This window comes from Panthera uncia, chromosome B1, assembly GCF_023721935.1.
Source record: "Panthera uncia isolate 11264 chromosome B1, Puncia_PCG_1.0, whole genome shotgun sequence".
Taxonomy (NCBI): Eukaryota; Metazoa; Chordata; class Mammalia; order Carnivora; family Felidae; genus Panthera; species Panthera uncia.
Genome location: NC_064811.1, coordinates 180,312,726 through 180,337,986, shown reverse-complemented (window position 1 = coordinate 180,337,986; position 25,261 = coordinate 180,312,726). Strand labels below are relative to the sequence as shown.

The 25,261-nt window shown below is 42.5% G+C and overlaps 2 protein-coding genes across 10 annotated transcripts in view; one reads left to right on the top strand and one right to left on the bottom strand.

Moving 5' to 3' along the window:
• MTUS1 (microtubule associated scaffold protein 1) overlaps nt 1–23,936 on the top strand; it is a 169,851-nt gene extending 145,915 nt beyond the window's left edge. For all 9 annotated transcript variants that reach the window (XM_049631717.1, XM_049631716.1, XM_049631718.1 and 6 more), the window contains 7 exons: nt 10,854–11,068; nt 11,877–11,982; nt 13,265–13,338; nt 13,484–13,579; nt 16,708–16,824; nt 20,748–20,845; nt 21,604–23,936. In XM_049631717.1, coding sequence (XP_049487674.1) covers nt 10,854–11,068; nt 11,877–11,982; nt 13,265–13,338; nt 13,484–13,579; nt 16,708–16,824; nt 20,748–20,845; nt 21,604–21,817 — 920 coding nt within the window. In that variant the 3' untranslated portion in view covers nt 21,818–23,936. The remainder of the gene's footprint in view (nt 1–10,853; nt 11,069–11,876; nt 11,983–13,264; nt 13,339–13,483; nt 13,580–16,707; nt 16,825–20,747; nt 20,846–21,603) is intronic.
• Nucleotides 23,937–24,575: 639 nt separating this feature from the next.
• Nucleotides 24,576–25,261, bottom strand: part of PDGFRL (platelet derived growth factor receptor like) — a 69,431-nt gene continuing 68,745 nt past the window's right edge. Inside the window, exon 6 of the mRNA XM_049631725.1 lies at nt 24,576–25,030. Within this exon, the coding sequence (XP_049487682.1) occupies nt 24,842–25,030 (189 nt within the window). The 3' untranslated portion in view covers nt 24,576–24,841. The remainder of the gene's footprint in view (nt 25,031–25,261) is intronic.

Sequence of the window (25,261 nt, the reverse complement as noted above, 5' to 3'; positions counted from 1 at the left end):
TTAAGCGTCCGACTTCGGCCCAGGTCATGATCTCACAGTTCATGGGTTCGAGCCCCACGTAAGGCTCTGTGCTAACAGCCTGGAGCCTGCTTCAAATTATGTCTCCCTCTCTCTCTGCCCCTCCCCCACTCTCACTCTGTCTCTGTCTCTTTCAAAAATAAATAAACATTAAAAAAATAGAGAACCATAATTATGGTCTTTGGGGGTTTCTATTGTTTTTTGTTAATATTAATCATTAGAATCACATTTTTATCTAAATTAATGGAGGAAAGGTATTTTAGCTGTCAAAATTAATATCTATGTACATCTTTTTTAGACACCTTCCATCTATTTTTATTTAAGTTTTTTTTTTTAATTCTACTGAGACTTAAGTATTTGGTCAAATGAACTAGATGTCAAAAACTTGGGGCACTTGGGTGGCTCAGTTGGTTAAGTGTCTGAGTCTTGATTTCTGCTCGTGTCATGATCCCACATACCATAAGATCGGGCCTGTATCGGGCTCTGTGTTGACAGAGCAGATCCTGCTTGGGATTCTTTCTCTCCCTCTCTCTCTGCGCCTCCCTGCCCGCACATATACAAGCTTGCTGTCTCTCAAAATAAATAAACATTAAAAAAAATAAAAATAAAAACAAAAACTTGAAATGCCTTTATTCACAGACATTCATATAAACTTAGCATTATTTGTAATGCGTTGTTCAGGTAATGCACATCATTTTTATAGATCTGTCCTGGTTGTTTCTATATAATGACACAAGTGGGATTTGAACCCTTAATTCACTAAGAATTGCAGTAATTCCCATAATTACAAAAGACTAGTTGATTTTTTTTCCTCTGTGTATAAAAATTATGCACTGGGTATGGTAGTAACATTACTGAGTGCCAGCTCTTTCCTGACAGCAGTATTCAGCTCTTTGTCTACTGGTTAGTATTTTATTAAAAGAAAGGAAAGGGAAGGGAGGGAGGAAGGAAGGAAAAGAAACTGAGGCTTAAAAGTGAAGTAACCTTCCTGAGGTCAAGCAGCTAGAGAGCAAAGCGCCTGGCTGAGAACCTAGCATGGTTAGACTAGCAAACTCCTGCTCATCATAACAGGGAAAACCATGATGAAATATTTCAAAGGTTGGAAAATCATGTGATATAGACACTCCTTTGCATTGGTAATGACTTTTGGAATCTTTTTATCTGAGTCAAGAGTTCAAGAAACACTGTTAGGTTAAAATAGGTTTTGCTATTATCAGTTAGGGAAAAGTGACTTAGCGTTGCCAAAAGCAAGGTATAAATTGTCTAATCAACACTCAACTGGTGTCTGTGAACTTGAGGCCACCATACACCTTGGCGCATGTGTTAATTCTTTCATTAGTTTGATCTACAGTTGTGGTTTAACAGGCTGTGTATTTCAAGTAATTTGAAAAACTCTTTACAGTTAGGTCACTTTGGAGTTGCACAATTCCAGAAGTGATTTTTGAAGTGGGATTTATGAAGAAAAACTATTAACGTAATGAAAACTAATAGTATACCAAAAGAGAATTCTTTCTCTCGCTGAGTTGATTGAAGATGGTTTTGACCACCTCAGACTTAGCCCATTTTTCCCTATCCACGTCTGCCCATCCTAAATTCAGACTTTGGCTGGCTATGTCTATAAGTAAAAGGTTATGTACTGTCACCTGTATAGATGCGCAACATAACCGGGGGTATCAGTTTTGAAAACCTGTGTTCCTTGTCCTAGCTTGTCCTTGTCCAGTTTTGATATGTTCAGTGTTGACTAATTTCATGTCATTTGTCCAGAATGGTGGTTCTCAGACTTCACTGTGTAATGAAATAGACTGGGTTAAAATGCTGATTCACAGTTCTGACTCAGGTGGCTTGGGAATGGAGCCCAGAAATCCACTCTTTTTTTTTTTAAGTTTGTTTATTTAGACACAGAGCGAGCTTGCATGTGTGTGCATGGGGCAGGGGCAGAGAGAGAGAGAGAGAGAGAGAGAGAGAGAGAGAATTCCAAGCGGGCTCCACATTGTCAGTGCAGGGCCCGACGCAGGACTCAATGCCACCAATAGAAGATCAGGACTTGAGTGGAAATCAAGTCAGACGCTTAACTGATGGAACCACCCAGGCACCCCCAGCAACCCACTTTCAATGACCATTCAGGTGATTATCATGTAGGTGCTCCCTGGACTACACTTAGACACCATGATGGTTGTCCAGAATGTTGTTTCTTTTACAGAAAGTCTGTAAGAATCAGGTAAGCACAGTGAGCGAATAAACAGTAATGTCAAATAGTGCCAACTGAATAGAGCCCGTTCTTGTTTGTACCTAGGCTTCCAAATGTTAGGAATGCCATCAACTTTACCTGCCCTTTTGAACCTCGTACTCTAAAAATGAAGCATGAGGGACGTTTAACATTCCATTTATTACTTTGGTCTCAGTGTGATTTCTTTAAAGTCCTGCCTGATTTTTCTCAGGCCCGAAGCTTAGAACATGATGCCAATTATTCCGCCAGGCTTGCATCTCCAGTCCACTTTCGTGCCTAAATGTTTTCGTTGGTCCACGGAATGTTGCTGCTGTGATTATGAGAACATCTGTTTTGCAGCATGTTGTTGGCCAGTGAGTAAGTTGAAAAACAGCAAAGCCTTTTCAGACTTGTGTTGGCAGGGAGAACCACAGGCCCCATGGAGACCCAGCTGGCACCTGTGTGCTCACGTTGGCTGGTGGGGCCAGATCATCATCCCCCGTTTGCGTAAGGTTTTGTCAGGACTAATCAGTGTAGAGAAAAGTTGGGTGTTTTTTTTTTTTTTTTTTTTCCTTCTAACTTGCCTTATCTTGAAGTCTTTCTAGCTTCCACAAGAGAAAGAAGCCCTAATACACTCAGGCATCCATTGTATGTATGAATTAAATTCTCTCTTCTGCCTCTCAGGTTGAGGAAATAGCCACAGAGATCAGGTTCTGGGTTCTGTGCTGCAGAACCTGAATTGAAAATGTTGAGTGGATTGAGTTCTGGACCCAACTTTGCTACTTCAGTTCCCATTCCAGTAAAATGAGATTTAAGATGATACCTATTTTATTAACTCAAAACACTATCATATTACATGAGAGAATAGATATGAGAGCATTTTGTAGAAGTACAAAACTGGGGGCGCCTGGGTGGCTCAGTCGGTTAAGCGTCCGACTTCGGCTCAGGTCACGATCTCGCGGTCCGTGAGTTCAAGCCCTGCGTCAGGCTCTGGGCTGATGGCTCAGAGCCTGGAGCCTGTTTCCGATTCTGTGTCTCCCTCTCTCTCTGCCCCTCCCCCGTTCATGCTCTGTCTCTCTCTGTCTCAAAAATAAATAAAACGTTAAAAAAAAAATTAAAAAAAAAAGAAGTATGAAACTGACCTTTAAATGTAAGATGATATTATTTATGGGAGAATTGAGGGTGCAGGCATTTTTTTTGTAAAAGTAGATTCCTAGTAAGTTATGATTAGGGAGTGGCTTTGAAATCAGTTCATGTTGATTCACGTAACTCCCAAGAGCGATCAGAAAGCCCTTCATAGCTCATTATGAAATTTGGAAAAAGACTGTTGTGTATCACATGACTGCCACATTTCTTGGTCATATGAAAAAGTAGTACGTCTTGGCAAGTAAAACTCGGACGTCTTCTGAGGAGATGATCATTCCACAGAGAGTTTGTGAAGATGTGCTCTACAAAATCCTCACCAAATGCTATGATTAGCCGATCAGGTGGTGTTTATTCCTGCCTTGCAACACCAGGAAATTGAGATATGGAAAGTTAGACTTTCCCGTTGTTGGACAGTCTGCGTACTCAGCCTTTCGTTGTTTGTAGGCTGCTGCCCTTCCCCCAAGTAGAAAGTTACCTTTTAAAAATGGCTTACTGATTACCTTATTCACTTAAATTACTATCTCCAATTTTAAACAGACCCTGGTTTCAGAGAGTAACCTACGTAGCCCGTCAGTCACTCTGGCAGCATGTCCTGACCGGATTTCTCTTCCATAGAGTAAGAATAATATTATGAAGTGATTATGCTGCTATGATAGAAGATAGTGTTCCCATTCAGGGTTCTGGGGCTGGGCCATAGGAGTAGTAAGATAAGCTATAGATTGGTTTCCCCCTTACTTTGATACACAGGTGGGAGCATATTTGACATGCACGTTGCTTTTCCACTCAACATTCTTAAAGATCGATACACAAAGAACTTTATCAGTCTTTTTTAATAGCTGTTGAATGATCTTATTCCATCACATAGATACACCACAAATAATTTAACGTGTTCCTTCTTGGTGGACATTAGGTTGTTTCTGATGTTTTGCTGTTACAGAAATGCTCCAGTGGGTAACCTCAAATGTCCTTCATTTTACACGTGTGGGAATATACCTGTAAGATAAATTCTTACTGGTGGAATTGCTGGGTCAGTGGACTATGCAAAGAAAACATGACAAGCCAAAATTGAGGGTCATTCTAAAAATACCTGACTCTTGAAAATTTTCAAGATTATGGGGGGCAGGAGGGGGAAGAAAGACCCACTCACAGACCAGAGAAAACTGAGGAAACATGACAACTGAATGCAATGTCATATCTTGCATAGGGTGCTGGAACAGAAAAAAAAAGGGGCAAAGTATGGAGTTTAGTTCATAATACTATACCAGTGTTGGTTTCTTAGTTTTGTCAAGGTCCCTTGGTAATGTGCAGTATTAATGTTAGGGGAAAAGGGATGAGAGGTATCTGGAAACTGTTTTCTCTTTGCAGCTTCTCTGAAGAGCCAAAGTTTTTCTAGGGGCACCTGGGTGGCTCCATCAGACAAGTGTCCAACTTCGGCTCAGGTCATGGTCTCACGATTCATGGGTTAGAGCCCCTCACAGACTCTGGGATGACAGCCTGGAGCCTGTTTTGGATTCTGTGTTTCCCGCTTTCTCTGCCCCTCCCCCACTCTGTCTTTCTCTTTCTCTCAAAAGCAAATAAAACATTAGAATTTTTTTTTAATTATCCTAAATTTTTTTCTTAAAAAAAAAAAAGCATAGTGAAAAAACCTGGTGAAATCCAAAAGTCTATAGCACACTTACTAGTATTGTTCCAGTGTCAAAACCTTAATTGTGACTAATGTCCCGTGATTATGTAAAATGCTAACAATTGGGGCAGCTAGATGGAAAGGGTACAGGAACTCTGTGTACTATCTATGTACCTTTTCTGTAAAATTATTCCACAATTACAAGTTGTTGTTGTTTTTTTTTTTTAAAAGCAAGTATATTTCAGGGCGCCTGGGTTGCTCAGTCAGTTGAGCCTCCGACTTTGGCTCAGGTCATAATCTCGCGGTCTGTGAGATCGAGCCCCGTGTCGGGCTCTATGCTGACAGCTCGGAGCCTGGAGCCCGTTTCGGATTCTGTGTCTCCCCCTCTTTCTGCTCCTCCCCCACTCATGCTCTGTCTCTCCTCTCTCAAAAATAAATAAAACATTAAAAAAAAAAAGAGCTTTAAAAGCAAGTATATTTTCCCTGAGAAGTATATTGAAAAAAGAGTGAAGGTGTCCAGCACTGAAAAGCAGGTGTCTGATTCCCCAGGTGGCCAGAGGCGGGGGTTGGCGGGGGGACCTAAAGCAGGCAAGAAACGTAGGACGCAGACATCTTGATCCCCCCACAGCTGGTGCAGAGAAGGGTTGGCCCCCATGGCACGCCTGCCAGAAGCACCTAGAGAAAGTATGTGTGTACAGTGGGGAATGAAGTCGTCTTATTTTCCTGTTAATCTTTTCTTTCTGTCACAATCTCTGATGTGGCATCATGAAAGTGTGTGTGACTTCCATGTGACCTTACCTCCTCCCCTTTATTTTTCCTTTTCTTCTTTATACTGGATGTCCAATTTAGATAAAATCACCTACAAGTTGGGAAAGTCCTATTACATCCAGTGCCAAGAACAAGAGAACTATGGTACCCTATCCTGTGTGTCTGTGTGTGTAGCTTTGAATGCTACACAAGGCTGCTTTTTAACTGTCACATTCTGTCGTGGAACCACAAGCCTGTCTCTGACGATTCTTCAAACACATTTGAACGGGTGGTCTTTTGTAAGGCGGGTAAGGATAACAGCAACATTTATTGCACGCTGACTCTGGTCAGCCACTGGGTCAGGGGCTTCGTGTGTGTTATTTTATTTAATCCTGCAGGGAAGCTACCAATATTAGCTCCATTTAAAAAAAAAAATGAGGAAATGAAGGTTTAGAAAGCTTAAATAATTTGCTCAAATCACGTGGCAGGTAAATGGTGTGACTGAGAATTGCACCTAATTATTCTAGCTCTGTTCTATGAAGACTTTTATTTATGTTCCTGAGAGTTAAAATATTTGGGGTTGTCTCGTGATGAACCGTGCTACCCAGATCCAAAAATGAAGGAGTCATGAAGAATATGACCAAGTTAGGGCCATGGTTGTGTGATGCTTTTCTCTGTAAACATGCATTTATCAGTCACCGAAGGGAAACTGATGTCTACGAGATGGAGAGAATACAGGTCTAGCCTCCCCCCTTAGAAGAGGTCCCCAGGACAAATTAGGTAATAGCTGCGCGTGTGGTTCTCGGGGATAAGGACTAGAGGACCCTGGATGAATCCAGCTCTCCTTTTCAGAGATTATAATTCAGAGCCTTTTCCAGAGGTCATCCAAATAAGTTATATGAAAAGGAGAAAATTCAGGCATTTGTCCATTTTTCTGAAATGTTTTTTTTTCCTTGCTCAGTTCTATATGCTTGAAGCATGTTGTGTTCCTGTTCTGTCATTGGCCGAGAATTCTGCATGGGCATAGTTTGTCCCGGGGTGAAAAGGTCTGCCTCTAACACGGCCTGTGGCTTTAGGGCTGGTCTTGTAAATGAGTTGGTTTCTTTCTTTCCTAATTCTGCAAACTCATGCTGAGGCGGACGCTGGAGATAACTTTTGCAGCATCCCAGTGCGTGTACAAAAGTTATGGGTGTCCAGCTCTTGCACGGGCAGTGGCCTCTCGGCACCTTTAGTCACAGACCTGCTTTTACCAGTCGCCTGATGGAAGGATTAAGACACCAGGACAGAAAGATTCCTTTGTACTGTATGGATTTTGTATTTGTGCAACAACTTCTTGAAAACAGTGTCAGCTTGCACTGAAAAACCTCTTGCTCACTTGCTGGAAATTCTGAAAGATCCCCTGTTTTATTTTGACTTTGCTGGGTGCCTGCTTCACTGTCTGAAAGGGAGTGGCTTTCCGGAGAGTAAGCGAGGACAAGACCGGGCTGAGATGGCCTTAAGGAGCTCTCCTAAACTGTCATCAGCACAAGGAAGGGGCCATGACTGAAGCCCCAGGTGACCTCCCGCACTCCCCCCACTGTGTGTGTCTGGCGGAGAGGGAGCGCTCAGAACCCTTGATGCATCGGTTACATGGGTGTCCTTAAAAAGTGTTCCAAGAGTCTTTGTGCCAAATACATTTTTCCTTCAGGAGCCCAGGCCAATTAGTTCAAAGTAAAGCTGTTGGTGTGAGGGATGATTTCAGTCCAGCTGTTGTCTGCCCGGCACGCCAGGCCGGTAGCAGAGCAAAGGTCTGTGCACAGCTGTGGGCTGATGTCACTGCCTGGGGTTGAGCCCAAGCTTGGGATGGTTGTACTAAGGGCGGTAAACCCTTCTCTCCCTGTTCTGACCTACCCCTTGCCTCCCCTCTGCCTTCCCTTCCCCTCGCTCACAGTGGCAAACAAAATTAAACACTTACAAGCTTTTCCTCTTCTGTTATTTCTTTTCTTTTCTCTCTCTCTCTCTTTTTTTTTTTTAAACAGGAAACACCCTGTCCGGTGGCTAACGTGAGAGGATTTCCAGATATCCTATTTGATTTTAAACCCAGATGTACTGTAGATATACGTTCAAACTGACCGTTGTTTCATTACAAACAAATGTGTTAAAATTGGGTGGGTGTAGCGTACTATTAACTTCATATAGATGATCTTCTATTTTCTGGTTCACTTAGACATTTCTGTCTTTGATATGAGCATTCAGATGGTCTGTGATCATACTATTACTTGTTTTTTTGGGTTTTTTTTGGCTGATCTCTCAAATTCCAAGAGAATTAAGTAAAAATGACATGAAACCAATAAGAAAGCTATTGGACATCTTCATTGAGTGCTTGCAAAATATTTTTCTGTCATCTACTTTCATAGAGTGTTATAATGTAGATTCCCACAAGGAAGCTTGTGGGGCCATCATTTTGTTTGTGTACTTGGGAAGGTTAGTGGAAGCTAATGTTGTGTGTACCTGTTTGACTAACATTTGCCTTCTTGAATCATTTTTTTCCCCTCCTTTGGTAAATAATTAGTACAATAAAAAGGAAAAGTGAAGAGTGTTATGTAACCATCAACATCACCATTATCTTTTACTCTTTTAAAGAAAAAATAATAACTTCCAAAATTTAGTTCCAAGGGACTGAATTGTCAGTCTGTACTGCATTTGATGACCCTGATAATCTGGCCGCCATCTACCTCTTTGGGTCTCACCTCCAGTTGTTATGCTTTGTGAAAGTTCTGGTCCCCAAGGCACGCTGTGCAGTTTCCCACCTTTGTTCATGGTAGAATAGTTTTCACCCTCAGTATCAGGATGGCATTTATGTCACGTGGCTCAATTAAAAAAAAAAAAAAAACAAAACTGACCAGATCAGAACCAGTGAGCTGCCATTTCACGCCCATTAGAATGGCTTATAAAAAATAATATGAGAAAAGAAAACAATTTTTGGTGAAAGTGTGGAGGAATTGGAACCATTGTGTACTGCGGGTGGGAATGAAAAATGGTATAGCTGTCATGGAAAACAGGACGGTGTTGCTCAGATAATAACAGAATAACCATATGACCCAGCAAGTCCACTTCCAGGAATATACTCAAAAGAACTAAGACAGGGACCTGGACAGATGTCTGTGCACCCATGTTTATAACAGCGTTCCCAACAGCCCACAGGTGGAAGTAACCCAAGTGTCCTTTGACAGATGAATGGATACACAAAATGTGGTCTATATGCACAATGGACTATTATCCAGTTTTCAAAAGGAAGGGAATTCTGACACATACCACAACATACATATGACCCTTGAAGACGTGCTGAGTGAAATGAGCCTGGCACAAAAGGACAGGTTCTGTATGATTCCATTTATCTGAGGTACTGATGTTACCTACATTTTACCACAACTTAAAAAAATGTAAGACCCCAACTTCCATGCCATCGTAGCTGGGTGTAAACCACTGTGAGCGCCATTTATTGGACCCTTAGGTACTTCCCTGTATTGTTTCTCAGAAGTGTATATCTTCTCCATTGGACAATGAGCCTCCCAAGGAGAGGCTCCATGTTGTTTCTCTCCAGTCTCTGGCACAAAGGACAGCCGGGTGGGGTGGGGGAGAAGCACAGGCTTTGGATGTAGACAATCAGTATCCAAACTGCTTACAACAGTCCAGTCTCCTGCCACTTATTTAGCTGTGTGCTTATAGGCAAATTGTGTACCCCCTGTGTTGACTTCCTTATTCATTTTGTAACAAGGTTCTCACAGGACTTCTGGGAGAGGTAGACGAGATAACGTGTGAGGAGCGCCATTCACTGAGTAGTTTTTATTTTTTTTATGTTCCTTTCCCCTTCAGTAAGTATTTATGGATTTATTTGAATTTTAATGGTTCTCTTTAGAAGAAGCTATTCTTGTCATTATTCAATATGGTCCATTTTGCCTCTGAAAGAATACTAATAGGAGACAAGTGACTAATATTTCTACCACTACATGGCATGTTCCTAAGAAACCATGAAGACAAGTCTACCTCCTTGCTGGAAATTCATCCCAGGAGCCAGCCAGTTCCACATTACTTAGCTAGAATTATCATTAAACTAAACTGTCCTTTCTCTGCCCTAAAACAATCTTATTTCTTCCACAATTCCAGAAATCTATATTGCTTGCCAAAAGGGAGGTAAGGATTAACAACAGATGTACCAGTACTCTGTATTAGTCCATGGGTGCTTTAGGATATTGAGAACACGAATTCTGACAGAGTAGCACTGGTTTCACCTGTATTGAATGTCAGTGAAGGAAGGTTAAAAAAGTCCAGAGTCAAACTTCTGACAAATGATCGAGATCTTCCAAGATTTATTACAGTCTGGTTGTATTATATGCCTTTATGTGCAAATCTGAAAATTTTTCGTTAACGATTGTGTGTTTTCAGTAGTGGTGGTTGAAGAAGTAAGATGCTCCGATTTCAAATTCTGTTTTTCAGATAACTTTGCCTTTTAAAAATATCAACCTGTGTATATCAACAATATAAACGATATATTTATATGATAGCTTTTAAAATGTGTTTTTCCTGAAGTTTTTATGCCCTGGTCATTTGTGTTCAACATATTCTAATACTTTGTTTTCATTACTGTACTTTTGAAATCAGCTCAAATTAAGTGGAAGATTAAAATCCGTTTATTTCTTCTCTTTGGTCTTCGCTGTTCCTCTGTGTCTTAGCGTCTCCCTACTGGCTGGCCAACCTTAGAGACGCCTCAGCCAATCAGAGCCTCCTCTCCTTATGGCCCCCGCACTGATTGGGCAACATACAAAAGGGTGATCCTCCCTTGGAAACCTGGTTCTCAAGTACTTCTGTTACTTCTTGCTAGATGATTGTGTGGGGCTTTTTTTGTTTGTTTTCATTTTGTTTGGTTTTGGGGGTGGGGGTTGCCAGCGACCATTTGCTCTTGTTCTTACTGTTCACTTCTATACTATTACCTTTGAAAGTCTGGTCAAGAGAGAACTGAGTACTGTGAGTACTGTGTTAATGTTTCCAGAGTCCTCACACCTGTGCTTGAATGTTAGGATTTTAGGACATTTAGCAGTTTAAATATCTTTTCCCTTTTTCATCTCTTTTCAGTCACTGCTTCATCGACCTGTGAGAAATTAGAAAAAGCCAGAAATGAGTTGCAAATAGCTTATGAAGGATTTGTGCAGAAGCTGAACCAGCAGCACCAGACCGATCTAACAGAGCTAGAGAATCGGCTTAAAGAATTTTACACCGGGGAGTGTGAAAAGCTCCAGAACATTTACATTGAAGAAGCGGAGAAGTACAAAAACCAACTGCAAGAGCAGGTCTGTGCTTTTGGAGCCTGAGCGTGTTCTCCATCGTGGCTGTTTATTTGAATTCTGATTGTTGTTTGATGATGAATTTCCTTTGAACTTCCCTTTGTTTATTTAAATAAGTGAAAAGGGGTTTTTCAATTATTTTTTTCCTTATGATCAAAGCAATATTGGGTGAAAGAAAGGAAGACAAAAGAAAGAAAAATAAAAACAAAAAACCAAAAAAGCCACCCTTTACCCTACTACCTGGAAGTAATCCCTTTGCATTCTGATGTTATACTGCAAAAAAATTACTGTGAATTTTTTATTTTTTAAAATGGCATTGAATAACCCATATTTTTCACATATCCTTGTATCATGAACTTGTCTTCAATTTCCTTGCTCCCCTTTAAAATCAGTTTTTCCTTTAGCAAATATTTACCGAATGCCTACGCCGGGCATGTGCTAGGGACTGAGGATATATAAAGGCCGATATGACAGGCGTGGATCTTATGTGGTCCTATCACTGTGAAATATATCCTCATTCCTTATGACGGACTTGGCCATTTCCATCCATGAACCCTGGAGAACTCGTGTGCTTGGACTCCCCCCTGGGGCGGGGTTGGGGGGGGTGGGGGGTGGGTAAAAACAGAGTGGAGAATTGGGAGTGGCAGACCCACGTCCCCAAGTCGGGTGGTTCTTTTCATGTGTTGGGCAGCCCTGTAACTTGAATGCAAGCTTATGAGTCAAATCTCCTAACATTGCTGCTTACTATTCAACTTAAGACTTTTAACTTTACTGGTAAAGTATTGTTTGGGTTTGTTTGTTTTTTTTCTTCTAGTTTGACAACTTAAATGCTGCCCATGAAACCTCGAAGCTGGAAATTGAAGCTAGCCACTCAGAGAAAATTGAATTGCTGAAGAAAGCCTATGAAACCTCCCTTTCAGGCAAGAATGCTTTAAAAAAAAAAAAAAATAGAATCAGGTCTAATGGAACAGCATGATATGTTTTAAAAAGGAAATGATTCATAAACTTCCTTTCCAGAGAATACCCTGTGGTATTCAGTGTGGAGTGTTTTTGCTTTCTTTTTGCATTGTTCATTGTTAGCAGATGCCCTTTTCCCCTTAGGATGCAAATAATAGTTTGTCATAGATGCCAGCCTTTGAAGAAATAGGATGGATTTTAAAGAATGTAAGGGCCTTTTTGGTAGTAATTGTTCTTTACCAGTTGAGGTCCTGGGAAGTTAAAAGTGTTCGTTTACATCCTGGCCACAATAAAGGATCCATGCTGAGCACCCTCGCTCACCAACTCAAGTTGTACAAGGATGCTGTGAAATGCAGATGGCACTTTTTGAATCAAGAAAGAATTTGTTATACTTGTTTCATCATGAGCGGAAGAGTTGAAGTAGAAGGAGAAGAAGGAGCCATTGCTTCCAGAACACAGAGGACCGCAGAAGTTGTGGCACTTAGCTCCATGCTTCCCACAGAGAAGCATGTGGGCAAGGGGTTAGAACTGGCTGGGTGACCTTTGGCAGAGGCTTTTCTCGTCAGAAAAATAGTTGTCATGTGAAGTTAGAGAACATATAAAAGTGGCCCAGGGTAGACATTTAGTAAATGTTGTTGTTCTTCCTTCATGCTAGAAATGGTTTTAATTTTTTTTTAATGTTTATTTTTGAGGGAGAGAGAGAGACAGAGTGTGAGTAGGGGAGGGGCAGAGAGAGAAAGAGATGGAATCTGAAGCAGGCTCCAGGCTCTGAGTTGTCAGCACAGAGCCCGATGCGGGGCTTGAACTCATGAACCGCGAGATCGTGATCTGAGCTGAAGTTGGACACTCAACCGACTGAGCCACCCAGGTGCCTCTGAAATGGGTTTAGTTTTAGACTTCTGTTTGGGTCATGAAGAGCAAATGGAAAAGTGCAGAGAAATTCCAGAGCAGGAGTGTGCAGGCCAGTCTTTGAGGTCCTCCCCTGAGAAGGATGCTCTGTGTTTCTTAAGCCCTCTGGGCTTCTGTGGGCCTCCATGCTCTCCGTCATAAAATGGAAATATATCTGCCCTACTTCCCTCATAGGGCTAAGCTGAGAACAGATGGTTTAATTTGTATAATAACATCTTATAAAGTGACATAGTCATACTGCTTCTTAATTAACTCTTACATCTACGTGCTTTAACAACTGTAGAAAACAGTGATCTTACATGATGTCGTTGCCTCCAAAAAATTACTTCTTTCCAGAAATCAAGAAAAGCCATGAAATAGAAAAGAAATCCCTCGAGGATATGCTTTTTGAGAAGCAGGAATCATTAGAGGTGAGTAAATCTCACTTAGCCCCGCCCCCCAAAAGTGTCCTCATTCTTGAGGTTCCTGTGGTTTGGGTAATGTTTCTGTGTACATTTGCTGTGTTTCTGGTGTCTGCTTGTTAACTTGTGTTCCACATTTCATTGTTTGTTTTAGAAACAAATCAGTGATCTGAAGAGTGAAAATGATGCTTTAAATGAAAAGTTGAAATCAGAAGAACAAAAAAGAATATCAAGAGAGAAAGCAAATTTAGTAAGTTGTGTGTGCTTCTCCATCACTCCTGAGTTTCCTTCTGCTCAGCTGCCTTTTAGGGTCCAGTCAGTGTTCAGCAGCTAGAGAAATAATAGGGGTTTGGAATCCTTCTCCAAATTGCAGAGTGATTTTTAAACTGGCTTGTTTCTTGGTGTCCTTTTAGAAATTCTAAGAACTACATACAGGTCAAGCCCAGTAGATTGCAAGCAGTCTAGGCTAATAACTGCAGGAAGACAGGAAAGTTGTCAGCGTCAGGGTTTCATGTGAGGACTACCCTTTGTTTGTTTGTTTGTTTGTTTTTAAACTAACTGGTAGCCTGAGATATAATCGACATACCACGACATTCACCCTTTTAATTTTTTTTTTTTTTATATTTTTGAGAGACAGAGTGGGGGAGGGGCAGAGAGAGAGAGAGAGAGAGACACAAGATCCGAAGCAGGCTCCAAGCTCTGAGCTGTCAACACAGAGCCTGATACAGAGTTCAGACTCATGAACCATGAGATCATGATGTGAGCCAAAGTCAGCGCTCAACCGACTGAGCCACCCAGGTGCCCCCTTTAAAAAAAAAAAAAAAAAAATTTAACACCCTTTTCAACGTACAGTTCAGTGATTTGCAAGTTGTGCATTGGTCACCATTATCTAATTACAGAACATTTTGTCACCTCAAAAAGAAACCCTGTGCCCGTTGGCATTCGTTTCACCTTCCTCCCCCCACCCCCGAAACCCCCCAGCCCTAGGGAAACCCCAGACTTCTTTCTGTCTCCATGGAGTTTCCTACTCTGGAGGTTCATATAACTGGAATCGTGTTCTGTGTGGCCTTTTGTGTCTGGCTTCTTTCGCTCAGCTTATGTTGTCAAGGTTGATGCATATTGTAATCATATAGGCATTTCATCCTTTGCCTTGTTATGTCTCAGCAGTGGGTCATAGGGGTAATCCTCCCTTTCGAAAAGTACAGATTTATCTTGTAAGCTCAGCTTTCTCTTGGAACTTGTATCCCTACTCCCCTGCCCCCATCCTACTTTTGAGAATTTAAAAAATGTTTCCTGTTTCTGTCTTCGGTGCCACCGTTTTCATTCCATACACGTGTGCATGGGGCTGCAGGAAAAGTTATTTCCCACTTAGAATCTGCCGGCTCAGGAAGCACACGTGTGTGGGTCTCTCAGTGAACTCTTTTGCTGATGTCTCTGGGTACCCTCTTAGACATTTGAATGCAATTAGATGAGGTCATATTCAATGCAACTTCAAAGCTATTTATTCTGGAAGATTCTTGGACAAAGCAATGATTTAAAACAAAACAAAACAAAAAATCTAGACTTAAATGCAGGCTGTAAACCTTACACAGGGTTCCAGGAGCAGATTTTTAAAGAGCTTCCTGGAAGTGCAGCAGCTTTTGAAAACTAATGGAAGCAGATTGAGGAAAGCGGGGTTATCTCCTGCCTCCCCGCTGTGTGATTGCACCTGCTGTTGTGGGAGAGCACATTTGAGAAAGGGACAGGCGGGCAGAGAAGTGGGAGCAGGGCTCTGGATGCTCTAATTTTTAAAAATCGACAAAGTAGGGACATCTGGGTGGCTCACCAAGCGTCTGACTCTTGATTTCAGCTCAGGTCATGATCTCCTGGTTGGTGAGTTCAAGCCCCACATCAGGCTCTGTACTGACAGCACAGAACCTGCTTGGGATACTCTCTGTGTCTCTCGCTCTGCCTCTTCCCCGATCATGCTCTTTTTTTCTTTTTCAAAATAAAGAAACATAAAAAAATAAATTAAAAAATGACAGAGTAAATTACACTGTTTCCTTTTAACAAAAGATAGGATTTTCTATCTTCAGGGCAAAAAAAACAAAACAAAAAAAAAACCAAAAAAAAACCAAACCTCATATGTAAAAGGATGACAGTGTATGAGACTTAGGAAATTTTGGAAAGAGCTCTAGTGATACAGACCTGGGTGTGATCCCTGCCCCGGGAACTTTTTGGCTCTGGCACATTCCCAGAATGGGTTGCCTGGGTTGTGGAACTCACAGTCTCCTGTGTAGTGAAGTGTTTGAATAGGTAATCCCTGAAGATTCATTACCTGATCTTCCCTAAGGATTGGTCCAGAGCATTAACCACTGCCCAGAAGGATAGTTTGGATGATCGACACCACTGATGCTTGTCTAAGAAAGCCCCTCATTCAACATGTGATCAGTAGATCTTGCGCTGTTTGTTTGTATCAGACATTTTGGATGGTTCACTTGGATGTCCAGAAATAAAGCAAGGAGCCAGGATTCCACCTTAGTGGTGTGGTCTAAGAGAACATCTCCCCTTTTTTTTACCTCGGACAGCATTTTATTTTATTTATTTTTTAAAGTTTATTTATTTATTTTGAGAGAGAGAGAGAGAGGGAGGGAGAGAGAGAAAGCAGGGGAAGGGCAGAGAGAGGGGGAGAGAGGAAGAATTCCAAGCAGGCTCCACACTGTCAGCGACAAGCCCAATTCAGGACTCGAACTCACGAACCGTGAGACCACGATCTGAGCCAAAGTCAGACAATCAACTGAGCCACCCATCTTGGACAGCATTTTAATGGTGCATATTAAAATAGAGAAAAAGTGTAAAAGAGAAGTATGGCCAGGCGGGTATAATCCCATCATAATAAAAATCCAAAAGACTCAGAACATTATGGTTATTTTGTCGTTTTCCAGAGAGCAGTATAAATATACTGCCTTTTTATTCCTGATCAGTTGACTAACTTTGTTGAGAGAACAGCTGTTGCCTTTTTTCCCTCCAAACACCAGGAAAGGGCTTGTAATGGCCTCATCCCTATTGACAGTTGTTTTGTATTATAAGCAATGGGTTTTTTTTTTTCCTCTTCCAGTAAAATATTTTTTGATCTTAAGTTCCTGATAAATGAATTCTTGATAAATGAGTGAGATTTTCAAAGGTGAAACGTTTTCTTATGTTCTTAGAACCGAAGACTTTGGGCTTGTAGTTCTCTTAACTTTTCTTTTGACCTTTCTGTGAAGCAGCTGTAAGAAGGTAGAAATCTCTTGCTACCTGTTTGCTCAGGTTCTAAATCTCATCAAAGACTGGGTTAAGAATTTGAACACCTTGTGTTATGTGATGAGTCAAAGCTATGCTCTGCTGTGTCTATTCCAGAAGAACCCTCAGATCATGTACCTGGAGCAAGAGTTAGAAAGCCTGAAAGCCGTGCTGGAGATCAAGAATGAAAAACTGCATCAGCAGGACGTCAAGTTAATGAAAATGGAGAAACTGGTATGTTTCTTTCAGAGTTTGACCCAACAGAACAATGTCTGTGGAATAGCAACTGGGCTCTGAACTACAACTGTGGAGTGGTTTTAAGTGCTACTTACAGATACTTGGAAATGTGCACAAGGTAAAAGAAGGTACATTTCCTTCTGTGTGTTTGCTCCAGGCTTATGTATTGCTTCCTTTTGGAACTTTTTTTTTTGCAAGGAACATGTAAAATAGAATTTGGGTCCTTGGAAAAAGCACAACAAACAAATTAGGCTTCCATTTCAAGTGGTCTGTGAATCTTAACCCACCTAAGAAGAATTTTAAAATATCGTAAAATCAGTACTTTAATAATCACCAACTCTGAGCTGGTGTCCTATACCCGAAACAGATGACTATGTAAGTTAATCACATTAGGGCAATTCAGTTTGCTATCTCGATTCTTCATCTTTGTCGTGAATTAGAATGTGATAAAAGAGCTGTGCTCTAATGACATTAACTCGGACAAATGCAAGCCTTATGAAAAATATGAATGAAGCTTAGCTTGTGGCCTCTAGGACAGAGCCCTTATGTTAGCCAGTGACGAGTCCACAGCCACAAAGCCGTGTGTGAGCGGTGTGCCCAGCCCTGGAGCTCAGTGGCTGGTGGCCGGGAGTCTCACCAAGGGGGCAGGGTTTGGCAAGGCAGCTTACGTGGTCCCAGCCATTGTGTACTTTGCTCTTGACTGTCCCAGCTGCCTCACTGTGCTTGTCCCTTGTCCCCTAGTTATGAGTGACTCATTGTTGACTGAGTGAGTGCCCAAACCGGCTCAGGACAGTAGGGAGCCTGGAGGTCACTCTTTGTTTGCTTTTTTGTTCATTTGGGTTTTGGTGTTTGGTTCAGTTTTCTTATAGAGACATCATTACATCTCTATTGAGGGAGTTGAGGGCGGAGCCCCCGTCTGGATCTACGGGCATTTTGAATTGCTGGGCAGTTTTGTTTTATGTTTTTTAAATTTTTCTTTCTTTTTTTCCCTTCCCTTCTTTCCTTCCTTTCCTTTCCTTTCCTTCCATTCTTTCCTTTTATGGATTTAAAAAATTTTTAATGTTTAGTTCTGAGAGAGACAGAGTGTGAGCAGGGGAAGGGCAGAGAGAGAGAGGGAGACAGAATCCAAAGCAGACTCCAGGCTCTGAGCTGTCAGCACAGAGCCCGATGTGGGGCTCGAACTTACTGACCGGGAGATCATGACCTGAGCTGAAGTCAGACGCTTAACCGACTGAGCCACCCAGGTGTCTCAAGGTTGCTTTTTTGCTTTTTTGGTTTTTTTAAAGGAAGGAAAAAAGATCTCTTAGGGATTATTAACAGGGCTAACCTAGTATTTATACCAGTTCCTGCCAAGGGTGACCCTGTTGTGTCAAGCCTGATAACTCAGCTAATCTGGCAGTCATCGATGGTGCAGATAACCCTGTTAATAATTTGTTGCCCCATATGCTACCATGCATCAGAACTTGTCAAAATACCATATACACGAAAAACAGCCTCTACTGTCAAATTACCAGCACATTTTAATTTTTGTTGAGCCATAAATATTTTTGTTTCTTGCCATGCACAAGAGGGATCATGGTATTAGTTAGCATTGCCTACACATATGCAGAAGAATGAGTTAATAGAACAAGTAAACCCAGGGTTACTTTATTTACAGGCATACCTCAAAGATAGAGTGGGTTCAGTTTCAGACCACCACAATGCCAATATTGCAATAAAGTGACTCAATTGAACTTTTTGGTTTCCCGGTGCATAGAAAAGTCTATTCATGTGCAATAGTGTTGTATCTTAAAAAAAAAAAAGAAGTGCACAGACCTTAATTAAAAACATGCTAACCATTTAAGCTTCCAGTGAGTTGTAATCACAGGTCACCATAGCAAATGTGATAATATTGAAAAAGTTAGAAATATTCCCAGAATTACCAAAATGTGACACAGAGACATTAAAACGAGTAAACGCTGTTGGACAAATGGCACCAATAGACTTGCTCGACACCGGTCGCCACACACCTTCAATTTGTATTTAAAAAAAAAAAAAAAACAACACAGTTTCTGCAAAGGACAAGGAAGTGAAATACAATAAAATGAGGTATGTTTGTAAGCTCCAAACCTCTGTAGAAAATAAGACTCTCAGAAAACAAGGAGGCTTTGTCAGTAGGAAAGCTTCAGTATGAGAACGATTTCTGCCAGTGGTTAGCTGTGTGACGTCCCCATGGCTAGTTTCCTCTCATTCATTCATTCATTCATTCATTTATTTATTACATGAAATTTATTGTCAAATTGGTTTCCATACAACACCCAATGTTCATCCCAACAGGGTGCCCTCCTCAATACCCATCACCCACCCTCCCCTCCCTCCCACCCCCCCCATCAACCCTCAGTTTGTTCTCAGTTTTTAAGAGTCTCTTATGTTTTGGCTCCCTCCCTCTCTAAGCTCTTTTTTGTCCCCCCCTCCCCCTCCCGCATGGTCTTCTGTTAAGTTTCTCAGGATCCACATAAGAGTGAAAACATATGGTATTTGTCTTTCTCTGTATGACTTATTTCACTTAGCATCACACTCTCCAAACCCTCTCCTTTAAAATGAGGGCATTGGGGTGCCTGAATGGCTCAGATGGTTAAGCATCCAACTTTGGCTCAGGTCATGATCTCATGGTTCATGAGTTGGAGACCTGCGTCTGTGCTGACAGCTCAGAGCCTGAAGCCTGCTTCCCATTCTGTGTCTCCCTCTCTCTCAGCCCCTCTCCTGCTTGTGCTCTCTCACTAAAAAATAAACAAACACTAAAAACAAATTTTAAAATAAATAAAATGAGGAATTGGATGCGATCATCTCATCAGGCCAGTCATGGCCCAATCTCTAATTCGAGATTTCCCCACCTCATGTTTTATCTTGAATTCCTTTATAATTACTGGAAATTCCAAGGTTCTCTTTTTCTTAAAAGAATCTAGTCTCATTTTTTTTTTTTTTTTTTTTTGGAAATTCCACCTGACTGGCTTGTCCTCACTGTTGATCTGGGTAATAGGAAACGTTAAGGACAATAGGACTCCCAACCAAGAAGTCATAATCAGAGTAGATTAGTCATGCACTACAAAGACAGGGGTTAGAATTAATTCTGACAGAGCTGTGATGTCACCTCCTAAGCAAGTAATCAAATCTTACCTTTAGAAAGTAAATGGGATGTGATCAGCTCATCATCACGTTAAGTGATTAAATGGCTTCTGGGATTTTATGCTTTAATATCTCCACTGATCAATTCCTTTTCCTTGAAAGTTTAGCCCGGGCCAGGCCAGCAGGAGAACAAAATATCTCCAACTGAACTGAGGAGGGAGGCTTTCTCTAGTGTCCCTTGTCTCAACTGATGCTCTACAGAGCCTTGTGACTTACAGAGGTAAATGCCAGAGAGAGATTGGAAACCACACTTAAGGCCGTAGTAAACACTGCCAAGAATTGTGAACTGTAGGCTTACTAGGAGTTTGCATCGAACATGGGGATTTTTTGTCTTCTCCTGAATTGGCTGTAGGAAACTGTAGTGCCCTTGATAGACCCAGGCAGGCTGGCTGCTGTTTTCATTTCACCACCTGGAAACTTATGAAAGAGGCACAGCCCCCAGTGTTGCCCAGGGCAGGGCACCAGTTCTCGGGGGGGCAATTCTAAAAACAGTATGACCTAGGACAAACCAGTTACCCATGGGTCTGTCAGTTTTCACGCGGCCTAGCTTACATTTTTTAAAAATACATATCCAGATGCTTTGTGTTGGCTGCCTTAGAATCTTTTCACGGCATGTCAGCGTACAGATATGTTAGTAGATCTTCAAACTTACCTTAATGAAATCTCTCCAAGTGTGCTGGTGTCTGGAACGTGCCTCAGGGAATGAGGGGCTTTATTTTTAATGTAAAAATGTTGGCATTCTCGTTTACACCAAGGTGGACAACAACACAGCGTTGGTTGACAAACTGAAGCGATTCCAGCAGGAGAATGAGGAATTGAAAGCTCGGATGGACAAGCACATGGCAATTTCAAGGTAAAAATGGCTCTACTGTTCCCTACTGTTCCTGAGCTCCCACGTCCAGTGTTACGTTCTTACCGCACTCCACCCATGTACCTCTGGAAATGGGGTTGAAGTGTGTGGTTAAACAGGTACTGATTTCCATGTGGAAAATAGGATTGGAGCCATGCATGCTTTTACCACAGTGGTGTGGACCGAATGGCTTGTCCCCTAAATAGGCAAGCGGTCCCCGAGACCCTTGGCTTATTGACTCTGAGAATGCTATCAGAGAAGGAACATCCAAGAGTAGCTAGCAAACAGCCCCAAACAGAAGACAGTCCTAAGACATGGAGAAAGTTGTGGGAGGGTCACGTAGCCGACTATCAACTCGCCCCCAAACGTGCTCTTCCTTTGGCTCACGTGCCCAGCGTTTCTCCACCAGCCAAAGCCCCCACATCTTGCAGCTCTGTGCAGGATTCCCTTTTGTTCCAAAGGGATTGTTTTGGGGGCTCAAATGGTAAGAATTTTTTCAGGGCACCTGGGTGGCTCAGTCGGTTGAGTGTCTGACTTAGGCTCAGGCCACGCTCTCATGGTTTGTGAGTTCAAGCCCTACATCAGGCTCTGCACTGACAGCATGGAGCCTGCTTGGGATTCTCTCTCTCCCTCTCTTTCTGCCCCTCCCCCACTTGTATTCTCTCTCTCAAAAATAAACGTTTTTTTTAAATAGTAAGAATTTTTTCAAGTTACTTTTAACTTAGATTCACATGGTTTGTGGCTCTTTTTTTGTCTTCAAGGCAACTTTCCACTGAGCAGGCAGTTCTGCAGGAGTCCCTGGAGAAGGAGTCCAAAGTCAACAAGAGACTGTCCATGGAGAACGAGGAGCTGCTGTGGAAGCTGCACAACGGGGACCTGTGCAGCCCTAAGAGGTCCCCCACGTCCGCCGCCGTCCCCTTCCAGCCACCGAGGAACTCCGGCTCCTGCCCCAGCCCCAGCATCTCACCCAGATGACGCCTTCTGGAAGCTGGGAGACTGTCGGAAAGCATCTGTAACAGGTGTGCGGGACTGACCCTAACCACGCTCGACGGAGTGAGAGCTACAGTAGCGGACATGTAGTAACCACGCTGGAACTGGAGAGTCGCCGCCCCCGAGGCTCCTTCTGAGACTGGAACACTCTGGAGGAAGACTTGGACCCCGTCCAAGAGCCCCCTGGCCAAAGACCTCAGAACGGATCCGCATGGACGGACGCTGTTGCACAAAGCACTTAAAGAACAAGAGGGTCTTGTTTGTTGCCTTTTTCACCTAAGCATAAGGCGGAAAGAAAACTCTCAGGGGCCTGTTAAGATAAAGATGTATAACCTTTATAATGTTCTTCACCGCGGACACCTTCTTGGGATTTGTGTTTTGGTCTGACTGGGGATGTGTGAGTGGAAGGGATGCGGCAGACTGTCCCGTGTCTGATGCCACCTCCTTCGCTGTGTCCTGAAAGGCAGGTGCCACACACAGCTGGGTATGTACTAACCGAATGCTAGTCCGTGTATGCACTTCCGCAAAAGCCATAGAGGGAGGAGCAGTAGTTGCTTGAATTAAGACTCTCTACCACCAACTTGGCTCAGCCCTTGACAGTGGGGAGCGGTAATGACACGACGAGCTGGGACTCGTCCACGTCCGTACAGCTCTCTGTCCTTCTGCGATAACTTGCTGGCAGTCTCTCAGTGTTCAGCCACATCAGTTCAAACTAGCTAGATTTTTTTCTGTAGGTTTTTAACTTCCCTCTGTAAACCTAACATTATACTACAATCTATTTTCTCAGGCTATGAGCAAATATAAGACCCTAATTTTTCTAAAAATCTGTATAAAGAAAAGGGGCAGGACCAGTGGGTTTGCTTCTGCCTTATTTTTACCTTGACCTGAGCTATCCCCACAGATTGTTGGCTCTCCCGTTGTCTTCATTTCTGCCCTCTTCCTCTTCTCCACACACACCCTCCCCCCCCCCGACTCCCCACCCCTCACCAGAGCCACAAAAGCAAACCTTCTACCTCCTACCTACTCTTCTCTGGGACAAGGAATAGGTTTTCCAGAGCCAGCTCATCATCAAGGTGCCAAAACCACTTTCCAAACAAACCAAGGCCTGGATGTGACAGTAAAAATGTTGGGAAACCCTAAAGAGAATGAAGAATAAGGCATTAGCTAGTAGAAGGGAGTAAGGTAGGATTCAGTGCTTACGGCTAAGTAGGAGCAGCTGGTGTAGGGCAATGATGCACTTAATAATGCATTCTGGAAAGATAGTGCTGAGCTTCTGTGTCCTCTTGGAGGAATCCTTCTCTGTCCTTGAGGTAGCAGAATGGTCAGTCAGCGGGTGGAAGATGTGATGTGTACAACGCCCTCCAAGCTGCAATTCAATTTCTCTTCAAAACTTATTACCTCTCCCAATTCTGATACTTTGGGGGGAAGTAGAAGGAAGAACTGTGGCTTTATCTCCCTGTCCCTGCATGTCAGTATTTACTAACCCGCGTTGCTGACGTCCAGTGGCTGTACAAGTAACTCCTGTAGTGTAAGAACAGATTCAGGATACTAGAGGTGGATATTTGAGTCGTCATCTACATGGACGCTACATAGCAAGCTGATATTCACGATGCATGCTTGTTTTTATTAGTGATTGTGTCTGAAGCCCTTAACCTCCAACAGTGTATTATGTATGTTACCTTCTGTGTTTGCCTCTGATAAATGGGAATTTAGGCTCACTGCCACCTCCGGGAATAGCTCTCTGCTTGCCCTTCTGCGTTGTTTTCAATGCCATTAGCCAAAGTCGGGTTTGCCATCCATCTCCTAGGCATGGTAACTCTTGTGCTGTTCCCTGCTGTCCTCCATACCATTTAGGTGTCTGGGGAAATCAATCTTACACAATTAATACAAAATGTCTTCAGAGAATGGGAGACAATAGGAGAGAAGATAGGAAACAGAACTTTAAGATTTTTTTTTTTTCAAACCAAATGTTTCTCACGTAGGACGGAAAACGTTGGCACGTCATAAAAATAAGGATGTGTAAACCGTAGTTGTGCTCAGTTTGTAGTGATGGAAAGTGTATTTTACTTTGATCAAATAAATAATGCTGGAATATTCAACATAAGGATTGCGACGTCTGACCTACTCCACCCTCCGAAGCGTCACCCGGTTTTCAGCCCTTCTCAAGGTACCAGTGACCGTCCGTCTCCTCTTCAGCTGTGTCCCCAGGGGTTTCCAGTGCAACCACCCTGTTGGTCATGGGCTGAAATCTGGCTCACAGAGCTAGACTCACAGGTAAGCTTCTCTGAATTCCCAGCTATGGGTACTGGAGAAACTCCAACTGATTTTAACAATTTCTGTTGTATCAGGTAAGAAAATGAGAACAGCTACAGTGCAAGTATTTTTGGAGGTAGTAAAAAAGCCTAAATGAAGCTGAATCTTCCTTGAATCAGAAATCTATATGGAAAGTTAAAGTTGTAAAAACACATGTTTGGTTCTTACTGAATGACTCATCGAGAGCTAGTACTTTGGAGTGCAGCAGCCTAAAAAAGGGCAAGTTTGCCTCAGTTTTTGATACCTTCACATCATTTTGAATATATAGTTGAACCACATATCACTTAATTTTTAGATCTCCTGTGTTATGGAATAGAATCTTTGGTATTGACCCAAGCAGGGCCCCCAACAAATCCTTCAACCAAAAAACCGAACACTTAGCCCATTTTGTACCAAAACCTGCCCATTGACTAGAAATGAGTATACAAAGTTAACATCTATGCTTTTTTATTATAAAAAGTAGAAATGCAGATACATAGGTAAGCAATCAAAATACATGCTTTCTGTCAGAGGAGTTAACACTATTAGACCGAATGACTTCCTTTGAGTTTGGACGTCTGGGTCTGACTCTCAGGGCAGGGGGCGGGGTTTGGCACCGAACGGCAGCCTCCGGCAAAGCATGAGTCACCAGAACCCCAAAGCCGGCCATGCGCACAAATGAACTTGCCCTCAATTCATTATACTTCATTTTCCAAGTCAGGAAAACTCAACAGTGGTCGCTACTGTAGTCTCCCCTTGGAGATTCCGAGCAGTGCAAATGTAATACCCTACGTCAGTGGTTGCAACGTCTTCAACTGTCAGGATGCTCTGGGAGATCCTTGTGGTGTGCCCCAGTCCTCTGTGGATCAGCCGCCAAGTGTCTTGAATCGTCACAGGCCTTTCATCCTGTTGAACAACACCCCCAAGCGCTGCAGCACAAGCAATAGGCTGCTGTAAACAGGTCCCATTCACCCCACACCCGGGGGGGGGGGGGCGGTTCTTGCCCAAACACCTAAAAGACTATTTGGTACATACAGCACAGGGGAGCTTTTACAGTATATGCAAACATTACACTGTTTGGAATGCTCGTTTTGCTCCTAAGTTTCCACTTAAATTCTTTTGGAACCCCAAGAACAT